The sequence below is a fragment of the Pieris napi genome, chromosome 1 (genome assembly GCF_905475465.1).
Source record: "Pieris napi chromosome 1, ilPieNapi1.2, whole genome shotgun sequence".
Lineage (NCBI taxonomy): Eukaryota > Metazoa > Arthropoda > Insecta > Lepidoptera > Pieridae > Pieris > Pieris napi.
In genome coordinates, this window is record NC_062234.1 from 14,416,396 (window position 1) to 14,427,712 (window position 11,317).

The 11,317-nt window shown below is 32.5% G+C and overlaps 4 protein-coding genes across 7 annotated transcripts; 2 read left to right on the top strand and 2 right to left on the bottom strand.

The window, feature by feature from the left end:
• Nucleotides 1–402: 402 nt before the first annotated feature.
• On the bottom strand, nt 403–4,970 carry LOC125048903 (peptidyl-prolyl cis-trans isomerase FKBP8). 2 transcript variants are annotated; one of them, XM_047647860.1, is made up of 8 exons: nt 4,733–4,970; nt 4,458–4,655; nt 4,227–4,373; nt 3,440–3,702; nt 2,847–3,093; nt 2,493–2,771; nt 2,074–2,171; nt 403–890 (listed from the first exon to the last, which is right to left on the bottom strand). In XM_047647860.1, exons 1-7 carry the CDS (start codon nt 4,754–4,756, stop codon nt 2,085–2,087), a joined length of 1,245 nt encoding a protein of 414 aa, XP_047503816.1. In that variant the 5' UTR covers nt 4,757–4,970; the 3' UTR covers nt 403–890; nt 2,074–2,084. The 2 variants fall into 2 exon arrangements, with proteins under 2 accessions (XP_047503816.1, XP_047503826.1); XM_047647870.1 differs by having other exon boundaries at nt 4,759–4,969.
• Nucleotides 4,971–6,531: 1,561 nt separating this feature from the next.
• LOC125048926 (cyclin-dependent-like kinase 5) lies at nt 6,532–8,402 on the top strand. Its single transcript, XM_047647902.1, has 3 exons — nt 6,532–6,645; nt 6,728–7,411; nt 7,526–8,402. The coding sequence occupies exons 2-3, from the start codon at nt 6,754–6,756 to the stop codon at nt 7,762–7,764; spliced, it is 897 nt and encodes a 298-aa protein (XP_047503858.1). The 5' UTR covers nt 6,532–6,645; nt 6,728–6,753; the 3' UTR covers nt 7,765–8,402.
• On the bottom strand, nt 7,722–9,690 carry LOC125048948 (DNA replication complex GINS protein PSF3). 2 transcript variants are annotated; one of them, XM_047647935.1, is made up of 4 exons: nt 9,493–9,690; nt 9,144–9,412; nt 8,828–9,070; nt 7,722–7,810 (listed from the first exon to the last, which is right to left on the bottom strand). In XM_047647935.1, exons 1-3 carry the CDS (start codon nt 9,572–9,574, stop codon nt 8,846–8,848), a joined length of 576 nt encoding a protein of 191 aa, XP_047503891.1. In that variant the 5' UTR covers nt 9,575–9,690; the 3' UTR covers nt 7,722–7,810; nt 8,828–8,845. The 2 variants fall into 2 exon arrangements, with proteins under 2 accessions (XP_047503891.1, XP_047503883.1); XM_047647927.1 differs by lacking the exon at nt 7,722–7,810 and having other exon boundaries at nt 8,768–9,070.
• A 247-nt stretch (nt 9,691–9,937) lies between these two features.
• On the top strand, nt 9,938–11,311 carry LOC125048933 (TM2 domain-containing protein almondex). Of its 2 annotated transcripts, none has more exons than XM_047647912.1 (4): nt 9,938–10,175; nt 10,242–10,495; nt 10,725–10,846; nt 11,010–11,311. In XM_047647912.1, exons 1-4 carry the CDS (start codon nt 10,082–10,084, stop codon nt 11,287–11,289), a joined length of 750 nt encoding a protein of 249 aa, XP_047503868.1. In that variant the 5' UTR covers nt 9,938–10,081; the 3' UTR covers nt 11,290–11,311. The 2 variants fall into 2 exon arrangements, with proteins under 2 accessions (XP_047503868.1, XP_047503875.1); XM_047647919.1 differs by having other exon boundaries at nt 9,939–10,175; nt 10,254–10,495.
• Nucleotides 11,312–11,317: the final 6 nt, after the last annotated feature.

Genomic DNA, 11,317 nt, shown 5'->3' on the forward strand with positions numbered 1-11,317 from the left:
ATTGTATGCGGCATCAAGTGCACTGTGTAATAGGTGACATGGAATTCCAACTTCCGGAATCCAGATCTGGGTAGATATTTTAATTGTTTAATCCTGATAAATGGGGTTAATTGTCTTCATATGTTCTTCGATCTGAGTATTTGAAGATCGACCCAAAATTCTATTACACTGTGTTACGGTTTGAGTGAAATGTTTCATAATTTGCTATCCACTAATGTTCCCACACACAAACGTTTAAAAAACTTTGGCGTGTAAAATTGTAAGTTTGAAACTTATACTTTTCCTATTTTTTATATATGTATGTGTGCCATTATGTAATAAACATTTGTAACTATTGCATAGTTTTCTTTATTTTAAAACTTTGGACATCAAGGATTTCTCCGATCGAAGATGAAAAACAAAAAGTTTCCAACAATTTTATTCATAGACCACCAAACCAATGTTTCGATTAACCTTAATATCCAACACAAATATTTTGTTCATACAATTATTCTATTTTGATTTACTGAAAATGCCAAGTGCCGAAGTCTGTTAAAAAAGCACCGTAGAAAAAGTGTACCAGGAATCCAGTCGGAATGCGTATGTCTTAAACTATACATTTTCAAAAAATATTAGTCCACTTTAAAAAAAAATCCTATACATATAATATAAGTTAGGATTTTGGCACTAAAACTAGAATATACAAAAAAAACACGAAAAAATGCCGATCGGGAAATGAAAGACTGATATGTCTTTAGAAATATAAAAATAAATTTTCTATCAAGTGTAGCCGTCGTTTTACCAAAATAATATTCTGATATTTTGTTTCTCTAAGTTAAAGCTCAAACAAAGTGGAAGTTAGAAAATCAGCTACGTGCCACGTTCGTCGATTATGTTACTCCTCGGTTTTCCTGAAAACAAAAACAGACAATGAAGATAGTGCAAAATTGGCCAAACACATAATATACATATGTAGTAGGTCCAACGTCCTATTTTAAATTACTCTGAAAGGCTAGGTTCAATTATCTGCGTAAAACCCTGTTTTAATGCTAGTTTATTCAGAGAAAATTCTTTTTAAAAGCTCCGTTGATATTAAACAACGCAGCGCCAACTACACGAAGTGGGCTTTTTAAGAGCGGGCTGTAACCAAAACCACTCATCGTAGATTTGATTTTATCTAAGTATGTGATGCTTGAATTAAAAACTATAAATATGTATTGATCATTCACTATAATTTCAATGGTTGTCTCTAATTGAAAAAAAAAACAATTTCTAATTGCATTTTACTATGGAGTTAAAGTTAATTGAATTGCATTTAGTTTGGCCGAGAGCTGTTACTAGCGATTTTATTAAATATTGTATATTTTACGAGTTATTTGAATAAAAAGAATTTTGCGTTCACCTTATTTTTGTTTCGTAATCACTGTCTCTGTCGTCTCACTCGAACTCGCTCCAATGAGACGAGAACACTACGCTTCTTAGCGCTAGCACTTGATATAATATTATAATTACCACGAGTAAAACAAAAAAAACATTCCTAAATTAAAACACACCGCGTAGTAAACTAAACAGATGCTATATGATTTTATTTTGCTTGATACCTATATAATTTTATTTGCCGCTGTTAGCTGTCAATAAAAAATAAAATGGTTAAAAATAATAGACGAAAAAACTCGTTCTTATAATTTTTTATCATAATATATAAAATAACACACATACAGTGTAACATTATCGAAAAAATCTTTAGAACAAGTTTAGTAGTACAAACTAAAAAATATGTTAATATTTTATCTAATTGTATTGCATCCTGCTATGCACCGTTCAAAATGCCCTTGAGTTTGTACTATAGATGCGCCGCGGTGATAGCGTTTGTTAATGAATCGGGTGGAGGGAGACGCGCGAGTAAAATCATTAAGGAGTTATTCCTAGCTGTGGGTTTTCTTCAATTACAACCTTATAAAACTTTTGTATACTTTTACACTTGTTATCTCTATTCATCACTCTGTCTAAACAATTCAAGAGAAAGAGACGAGGAAGAACATTCTTTAAAGCAGTGAAAAAGGTTGAGATCAGAATAAATAGTTTCAAACTCACAGTCAATGTCTTCACTGCGGCTGATTCTTGTATCGGTAGGCCAATACACTGGCCACGCCCACCAACAGACTTAGCAGCAGAGATCCCCACACTAACATCTGACGAACATCGGCATTAGTTATATATATATATCTCTCTTTAGTTCAGTATAAGACCAAGATAACTATAGTTTCTGAGAAACTCCACAAAACCGTGATCTGTAAATCTTAATAATAGCGGCGCATGGCTCCAAAACTTTCACACTTCACAAACACAGTTTAAATATTCATCCTTACAATTAATATTTAAAATAAACCTAATGGAGCAGATAGGGAAAAGGGGCACTTAAATAGTTTTACATATATTTACTATTATTAACATAATCTTTATAAAAGAACTTCGGAGCTCTGAAGGCTAGGCTAGAAATGAATGAAACTTACCTTAGCTCGCCCTGGCTTTTTCTCCGGGGCCGCTTTGCCCTGACCGCCCGTGCCCAACATTCGCTTGGCCAGTTTCCTTTCTACTGACTTGTCTCTGTTAGCCTTTTGTTCACACTTTTGTAACTCCTTTCTGACGCCAGTATCCTCGGGAGCCGCTGCCGCGGCAGCCCTAGCCGCCTGTAGGGCTTCGGAATTGCGCCCCATAGCGGTTAAAATACGAGATTTCCTATATAGTGCCTTCGCATTATTCGGTTGGCAAGTGAGAACTCTCGTTACGGCCTGAAAAAATTCAACAAAATCAATATCGCTGAAACTATAACATTTGCCGAAAAGTTTTGAAATATACTATTTGACCTGCAAGGCGGCATCGTAAGCTCCAGCCCTCAACTGCGCAGCGGCCATATTGTTGTGGACGCGCATGCGTTCGTCCAATAAGGCCATTAAAGCGTCAGAGGGCTGGGCCACCTCTCCGCTGGCCGTGGGCTCCGTGATGCCCCCTTCGCTCTCGTCGAGGACGTCCAGAGCCCGTCTGTACAACTGCACGGCCAGCTGCGTCTCACCACGACCGTACCACCAGTTGCCTCGGCAACGACGACGGATGCTAGAAGATTAATTATTCTAAGGTCCTCCCACATCCCACGAAGACCACAATACGATATGGCATGCTATTGTTACCTAACAAGTTTGTTACGTTTATATTATAAAATGTTAATACTCTTATTACATAAAACATTAATAGTAAGTACAATGTATATTCGACACGAGAATATCGCTTCCTTATCTATTATCTTGATAACTCAATTAGGAAAATAATTTAGAAAACCATGTAACAATGTATTACTATGGCTGATTTAAATAACTTACTTGTCCAATATAAAATTAGCAGTATTCTAACCAATGTTAATCTAATGGCACTCACATTCAATATATTAATGAAAAAGTCTCACCCGATTTCCATTCTTTCAGCAATTGTTAATGTTTCATGTTCTGGTTCTTCCTCCCAATCATGTAATTCTAATTTAACTTCTAACCATGTCTCTGGACCAATTGATGGTCCCTCATATTTTGGACTGTTTATTTCTCCAACCAAACCCAAACTGTCTCCTGGATTTAAGCCGGTGTCGCCATAGGCAAACCTTGGAGCTATTTGTAGTAAACATATTTCACCTTTGTACATTAGTGTCAATGCTAAATCAAGACCTTGTAATACCTAGAAATATTCAAAAGATGTATTAAATACCTGATTTATTTAGAACATGGTCTGGTGTACTAGACAAAAGTTAGAGAAAAGATTGATGCATTCAAGCTATGTTAGAACATAATATTTATGTAGCATCATAGCATATCAAGTGTAAATCAAAGATGGAATACTAGTATACTTTATATATCAATAATGTAAATAATAATATGTAAATAATAATATATAAATATACTCAGATTAGAACAAGATTTCAAGACATGATAAGATACTTATACATTGATTAATTCGCATCTTAATAACAGGAATAATTATTGTGTAATTTTAGATAAAATATTAACAACTAGACTTTTAACTAAAAAATATTAAAGATTCAAGGTATACTTATGAAGCAAAATTTTTAATCAATTGGTAAGCCACTAGAGAATTTAGGTTGAATTTCTAGCCAAACAATTAAGTTTTAGTTGATATTGAAAAATACAGAAGGCTCATAAAATTTATACATGAGAAAAGAACGAGTAAGCTGTAATACATACTTCATTATCACCCAAATATATCTTCACTTGGTCCCGCTTTTCCATATTTTCATGTTTCCCATTCCTGAGTCTTATTTCATAACTTATTCTGCATATATCACTTCTTTGAGGCCGTAAGCCTTCCGACTCATCACCTTTTTTAAGTATCTAAAGACAAAATTTATCCAAAATAAATACACCAATTAATCTAGAAATAATAATTAAATTAAGAAGATTAGGTATCAAATATACCTTTTTCAAAATAGACCCAGATCCTAACAGATCTTGCCACTCATTGGGACCTGGAGCCTTTCCATCTAGCTTAACCTTCTCTGCAGCTGCTGCCTCAGCCAACTTTGCTTCCTCGATTTCGTGAGCCGCTGCTGACGCTAGGTCTTCAAATGAACTACTTTCAGACTTGTCTACTAATGTACGCTCTTCTTCACTCATCTAAAAAAAAATTTTTTTATTACGCATCTTAAACTTATCTACGCAACAGTTAAGTTACCCAAGGATCTGTTACGTACAAAACACACAATTAAAAACCACATACCTTTCCACAAGATATCACAGAAATCACTTAAAAATGAAACAGTACTGTAAATAGAATCATTAATATATTTTAAATGTATTATTTTTAAAGATCAAAGTATTCTTTTTACGTGTGCAGATGACAATCCAACTTTTGCCTTACGGTAATCTGGAAGAAATTGGAATTTACAATTTACAAAAGACTTGAAATTAAAATCCCTACTATCAAAGTCATATGAATAATGTTGATACCTATCGCTGTCAGTATATTAGTATATTATTTTTATCTACAGGTGAATTAATTTTAATACTCTATGATTACTCTTGGGATAGAGTAAATTATGTAAATAAAGTATAGTGCTTTTCATGAAAGAAGTCCCGCGGATATTTTTGGAACTAAATTTGACAGGTCGGCAATGTTGTCATTCGTCGATGTTATCAAGTTCGTTTGTTGTGGTAGATTTTTGTGAATTTTTAACTAGCTTAGTGCATTTTAAAGATTGATTACAATGCCAAAAGTTGTAAAAAGTTCGGCTCGAGAAATGATATTAAAGGTGAAAGAGTTCTGTGAAGCGGAACATAAGAATCAAGGTGTTTTAATACAACTAAACAATGTTCGGAAGAGAATTGCCGCCATAACAGGTACTTTTTAGAGTTGCCATTTAATTTTTTTTGCTGTATTGATGGGACTTTTATGATATAAATTCGTTTTTGCGACAAAATTCAACAAATACATAACATGATGAAACTAGGTAACTGAAATTAAAACATATATTACATAAGCATTATAAACTTAAAGTTATTATTATTTTTAATTGTTCATAATTTAATTGCAGGTGTGTCAGAAATAACTGTAACAAGAATTACAAACGAAGGTATAACAGCGGTGTGTACTTCGAAAAAAATTGTAACCCAACAATTATGCAATAAAACTCTGAATAAAAAATTGTATTGCTTTTCTTTACCCTATTTTCTCAACTTTTCCCTGTAAGTAGGTAGAACACCGCTAATATAAGTAAATAAATATATACTTTTTATATAACAGAAATATTGTTTCATCGAAGTATGCAGAAAATAATATTACTTGATAAATTACATCTGCTAAATGTAAATAAAATAGGTAAATTTTTTACTCATAAATGGCAGCATTACGTCATGCGATTGCAGCGCCGCGTCTGGGGGACTTCTTTCGTGAAAAGGACTATATGTGCTTATCTGAATTCTGAGGTATATACTGGGCATTACTGAGGGTATGTTCCGATATACACTGCGAGTACTGTATAGTGCTCCCACTGTTCAAAAATTTGTTCCGCTATGGACTGCAGTATACAGCCGCAGCGTCCTAGGAAATATATGACGTCACAAATCCCCGCTATACTTCTACTGCGAGCACTGGCGTTTTCGAGGTAAGGTACTCGCAGTGCTTTGATCACGTGATCAATCAAAACCACTTGAATGCCTAACGGCTGATATAACTTACAGTTTAATAACAAACATTTAAAATTCTAACTTACTTTCTTTGTAGTATTAATTCAATTGACAGTTAATATTAATATAGATTTTTTTAATGCGATAATACTCCAATAATAGTTTTTCTTGTTGAATTGAAAAACTTTGATGCACTCATTTGAAAACTGTGTCGAAAAACGAAGCTGACTAGTATACTGGACTGCGTTCCGTTTTAAATTGTAACCATGTATGCTGGCTATAGAGAAACGGTTTCACAGTATACTAAATTGACGGTACTCTGTACAGTGGTCGCAGTGTATATCGGAACATACCCTGAGTATACCGTCACCGTACAGCGGCTATAAATTATACTTACGATTTCTGGAAAATTTTTGGAAAAGCACAGAATACTTTTTTGTTCTGTGGAAAATCCTTTGCTACTTGCCTATTTCTTATTATTGTAAATTTAGCAAATTAATCCTTAATTTCTTTATTTTTTCCTTCAATTACAGAAAATAATATTAATTTTAAATTTCTTGTAGTGTTTATAAGTAAGTCATTCTGTAATATGCAGAAATATGAAAAACTTGAGAAAATTGGAGAAGGTACATACGGAACAGTTTTTAAAGCTAAAAACAAAGAGACTCATGAAATAGTCGCCTTGAAGCGAGTTAGACTCGATGACGACGATGAAGGAGTGCCATCATCGGCATTACGTGAGATATGTCTCTTAAAAGAACTGAAGCATAAAAATATTGTTCGATTATACGATGTTCTACACAGCGAAAAGAAGTTGACACTAGTTTTTGAACATTGTGACCAAGACCTAAAGAAATACTTTGATAGTTTAAATGGTGAAATAGATTTGGATGTAGTAAAGTCATTCATGTATCAGCTGCTACGAGGGTTAGCTTTCTGCCACAGTCACAATGTACTTCATCGGGACCTTAAACCTCAAAACCTATTGATCAACAAAAATGGAGAACTAAAATTAGCAGATTTTGGCCTAGCTAGAGCTTTCGGCATTCCAGTCAAGTGTTATTCAGCAGAAGTGGTTACCCTTTGGTATCGTCCACCTGATGTTTTATTTGGAGCAAAACTTTACACAACAAGTATAGATATGTGGTCTGCCGGTTGCATATTTGCAGAACTAGCTAACTCTGGCAGGCCTCTATTTCCAGGCTCTGATGTTGATGACCAGCTAAAAAGGATTTTTAAGCTTCTAGGTAACATTTTGTTAAATTATTTAAAAGTTGTTGATTGTATTGTATACATTATAAGACCCTCTATATGTCTCTATACGTAAAAACTAAACACTTTATTATTACTATTTATGACAGGAACACCAAATGAAGATACGTGGCCTGGAGTAACTCAGCTGCCAGATTATAAGCCATTACCAGTTTACCAACCTAGCTTGGGTCTTGCTCAAGTTGTGCCCAGATTGTCTGCTCGTGGGAGAGATCTTCTGGCTCGTCTACTTACTTGCAACCCAGCATTACGAATGCCAGCTGATGATGCAATGGCACATGCTTACTTTCATGATTTGAATCCTTCTGTGAAGAATGACAGGTGTTAACAGTCAATACACCCTTATAGGTGTACTTCTGAACTGCTTTTTAGTGCTAAAAATAACGAAACTGAAGATGATGTACAGGAATACAATGATGAACAGTGAATTTTTTTTAATGTTTAATTTATTACTAATTATTTTGTAGTTCCTCTAAAAACATATTAGTGAAAGTGTAATCAGTGTAAGGTACTAGGTTTGCATATTCTTAAAAAAAGCCAACATTTTTAAGAATTATAGTCCTAAACTGTCATAAACGGTTTTGACTGTTACAAGTTTATGATCATAACCATTTTATGAACCGTGATTTACTTTCTGATTTCAGAAATCTAAACTTTTCTCAATTACCATATTACATCATAGTTTATTTATTACTATATATTGAACTTAGTAAACGTCTGTATTTTTTACAAATGTTTGGCTTTAGTTATGAAAGTTCGATTATGACACAATAGGAGTTGATAATCAGTTTGCTATGTGATTTTACTTAATTTTCTTTCTATAAATAATTAGTTATGAACTTTCAATAAATATTTAGTTGTGACAAGATCTAAATTTGATTGTTGACACTTTCAAATTTTGAAGACTAAACAGTGTTTGAATTGTCTTTTATGCTTATTCATATTAAATATAAAATTTAACCCTTATTTACAAGCTTATTAGTTATAAAATTGTTTGTACAGAAATACTCTTCAAAATCTCATAATTTTGTGGAACTTTGTATAGCTTACTGTAGCTTTATGTTTTTTTTCTATATAAGATCCTAATAATTGTGGATTAAGCACTTCAAACATTTGTGAATAATTATAAAATCATCTTAGCTTTAATTAAATGCTTTACTTGGTAATGATCTCATTTTAACTAAAACTCAGTAATGATAAAAGTATTGTTAGATTAAGTCCTTTAAAAAAAACTTACCATGTAAGACAAAAGTTGTCTTAGATTCTGATAATCAATAGGTATTTTAATATGATTAAGCTAATTGTATAATATTTTAAAATAAATAAGAATATTAGGTTATAAGTATTTTTTCTATATGCTTTCCCCTTTTTTATAAGACATAACAACTCACATCTACTATTTCATATAATCACAACATTTCCATTTCAGCTCTTTTCCTCTTTCTATGATTGGCTACCATAGTAGCAGTTGTCAATAATGATTCCCCTCTCTTAAGCCAAGAAGATAAAGCTTTTTCTGTTGTCATAGCTGCTAATGTATGATCTCTCTCACATTCTGACAATGGTTGTAATGCATTGATAGAATCAGTTGCTACACTAGCTGATAGAATCATCTTAAATCTCTGTCTAAAGGTCTGAAAATAGCAAAATTAGGTAACTACTAAAGGCAAATGGCATGAATTATCTTTTTTTTTAAATATTACATACATTTACTAGAGTGGTTGCTACCTCTCCTTTTATATCATATTTTGCAACATAACACCCTAGTTCGTAGAAGTATTGAGCTAATTTATGCATATCTACAGTACATGCATCAGCACTGAATATTTCTCTGTAAGTTTCTTTGTAAACTTTAGGCAAATCTACTGTTACTAGTGGTGGCCTCCTTGAAGATAAAGACTCTGCCAGCCATATAGGTATTTCTACACTTGTTCCAGCTTTCAAATCGTCATCAGTACATGATGGATCCAGAAACCCTGTAATTTGCTAGTAAGATTAGGATATATTGCTCAAGCTTTTGCATGAGACAAAAGACATAAGACAAAAAAAACCCTACCTAACTTGGGCAAATCGTGTAGAAATTTACAAGGCACTTTTTCATTACTAACTAAAATATCTGTGACAGATAGATAAGACATTTTGTTTTAAAATTTAGAAAACATATTTTTAAAATAATTTAATGCAAAACAACAAGCTAAACATAAGCACACGCTGAGAAAAAAAATTATACAGATTCATCATTCAAATTTGAAATTTAAAGTTTTTTTTTTTTTTTTTGGAGTTTATGGCCTGGTATCTAGACCTTTAGGCCAGAAATTTAAAGTTAATAATTTATAAACAACAGACTAGACTTAATGGCAAAGCGTGACTTATGTCATTCCCATACAAATTCGTTTAGCATTAGTGGGCTGTGGCCTGTGGGACAAACCTGTCGAATAGTCAATAGTGACTTGTTTCAATGTTTTCCCCTGTTTATTGTCTTTTTTGACAAACGACATTATTTTCATATTTGATAATTGACATTCAGTAAAATAAGAAATGCTATTTTCTTTTAAATATAATAAATAATTACTTATAGTTATTACTAACAATTACACAAAACAATTTAACATGTAGTAAAAAGGTTAATCATCTACAAAATAACAATGCTTCGGTGTCTGCCTTTACGAATTTCTATTCGAGACAGCTTAATTTTAATAATTTTAGTGCTATTTAATACTATTCACGTTACGGATATGGGTAATATATTTTGACTAAATAATGCTATAATATAATTTGAAAATGTATATATTATATTAAGTTAAGATATTCTTGCAGCAAACAATGAAATGGATATTCAGAGTAAGCAAAGTAAGACAAAGGAAGAGAATGGAAGTAAACTAGTTAATTTTAATGGAAATGATGATTATTTAAAGAATTGTCCATCAGCAGATGAAGAGAATGAAATAAATTGCTATGAGCTAAACTATCCTTGTTTGGCCTGTGACAGGAGTATTGATTGTGTTTATGGAGCTCTTTTTAATTACACTTGCTATGTTAAAGCAAAGGTGACTTGCAAGGTATGTATTACATTCCAAATTGTAACTAGGATAGTCCACAGTTCTGTGTACTGTTTTAATAATTCACTGACATTAGTTATTTTTTTCCAATGAATCAATTTTCTTAATATAAATTAACTTTTGATTTAAACTTTTAAATGATTGATGATCAAAATATTATATTTTAAGGTTAAATCGCCTCATATTTTTTGCAATCATTAATAATTATTGATATTAATCAATTTTTTAGGGGACAAGATCGTTCAACAAAACAGCACAATGCAGATTTTGTTATCAAACTGATAAGTGGGAGCACAGATGTGATCAAAAAGCTAGCTGTAATTCTTTGGCATCTCCTATAAAATATTATTTGTAAGTAGTTATTACTAAACAGTTGTCAGATATTTGAAGTGTGCAAATAAAAAAACTATTTTTAGTAAACTTTATTATACAAAAAATGTGAGAAAATGATTAATGAATAAGTTTTTATTAACACCATTATATTTTTGTATAAATGTAGTAATTTTTGTTGCAGAACAAACTGTACAGTTTCTGATGATATTATTTGCTTAGGAAAGAGGAGGTTTTTGAAAAAAATTAAGTGTTCATGGACAGCTGGAACACATTGGGGCACTGCATTGGTACTTGCCTTGACTCTTGGTGGATTTGGAGCTGATCGATTTTATTTAGGACACTGGCAAGAAGGCATTGGAAAACTGTTTAGTTTTGGTGGCCTTGGTGTTTGGACGTTAGTTGATGCTTTATTAATAGGTATTCACCACCTTGGCCCAGCAGATGGATCTCTGTATATTTAAGCAATAAATATTGTAAGGAATAGCAGTG

What these genes read in the sequence shown, in the direction of transcription:
- LOC125048903 (XM_047647860.1), bottom strand. Translation starts at nt 4,756, where the DNA reads ATGTGGTTTTTAATTGTGTGTTTT. An exon ending in TATATTTGGGTGATAATGAA is followed by an intron (nt 3,703 to 4,226) that starts GTATGTATTACA and finishes GAATATTTCTAG; the next exon opens with GTATTACAAGGTCTTGATTT. An exon ending in AAAAGCCAGGGCGAGCTAAG is followed by an intron (nt 2,172 to 2,492) that starts GTAAGTTTCATT and finishes GATGTTCGTCAG; the next exon opens with ATGTTAGTGTGGGGATCTCT.
- LOC125048926 (XM_047647902.1), top strand. Translation starts at nt 6,754, where the DNA reads ATGCAGAAATATGAAAAACTTGAGAAAATTGGAGAAGGTACATACGGA. An exon ending in AAGGATTTTTAAGCTTCTAG is followed by an intron (nt 7,412 to 7,525) that starts GTAACATTTTGT and finishes TATTTATGACAG; the next exon opens with GAACACCAAATGAAGATACG.
- LOC125048948 (XM_047647935.1), bottom strand. Translation starts at nt 9,574, where the DNA reads ATGTCTTATCTATCTGTCACAGATATTTTAGTTAGTAATGAAAAAGTG. An exon ending in ACACGATTTGCCCAAGTTAG is followed by an intron (nt 9,413 to 9,492) that starts GTAGGGTTTTTT and finishes AGCAAATTACAG; the next exon opens with GGTTTCTGGATCCATCATGT. An exon ending in TAGCAACCACTCTAGTAAAT is followed by an intron (nt 9,071 to 9,143) that starts GTATGTAATATT and finishes TGCTATTTTCAG; the next exon opens with ACCTTTAGACAGAGATTTAA.
- LOC125048933 (XM_047647912.1), top strand. Translation starts at nt 10,082, where the DNA reads ATGCTTCGGTGTCTGCCTTTACGAATTTCTATTCGAGACAGCTTAATT. An exon ending in TATTCACGTTACGGATATGG is followed by an intron (nt 10,176 to 10,241) that starts GTAATATATTTT and finishes TATTAAGTTAAG; the next exon opens with ATATTCTTGCAGCAAACAAT. An exon ending in TCTCCTATAAAATATTATTT is followed by an intron (nt 10,847 to 11,009) that starts GTAAGTAGTTAT and finishes TTTTTGTTGCAG; the next exon opens with AACAAACTGTACAGTTTCTG.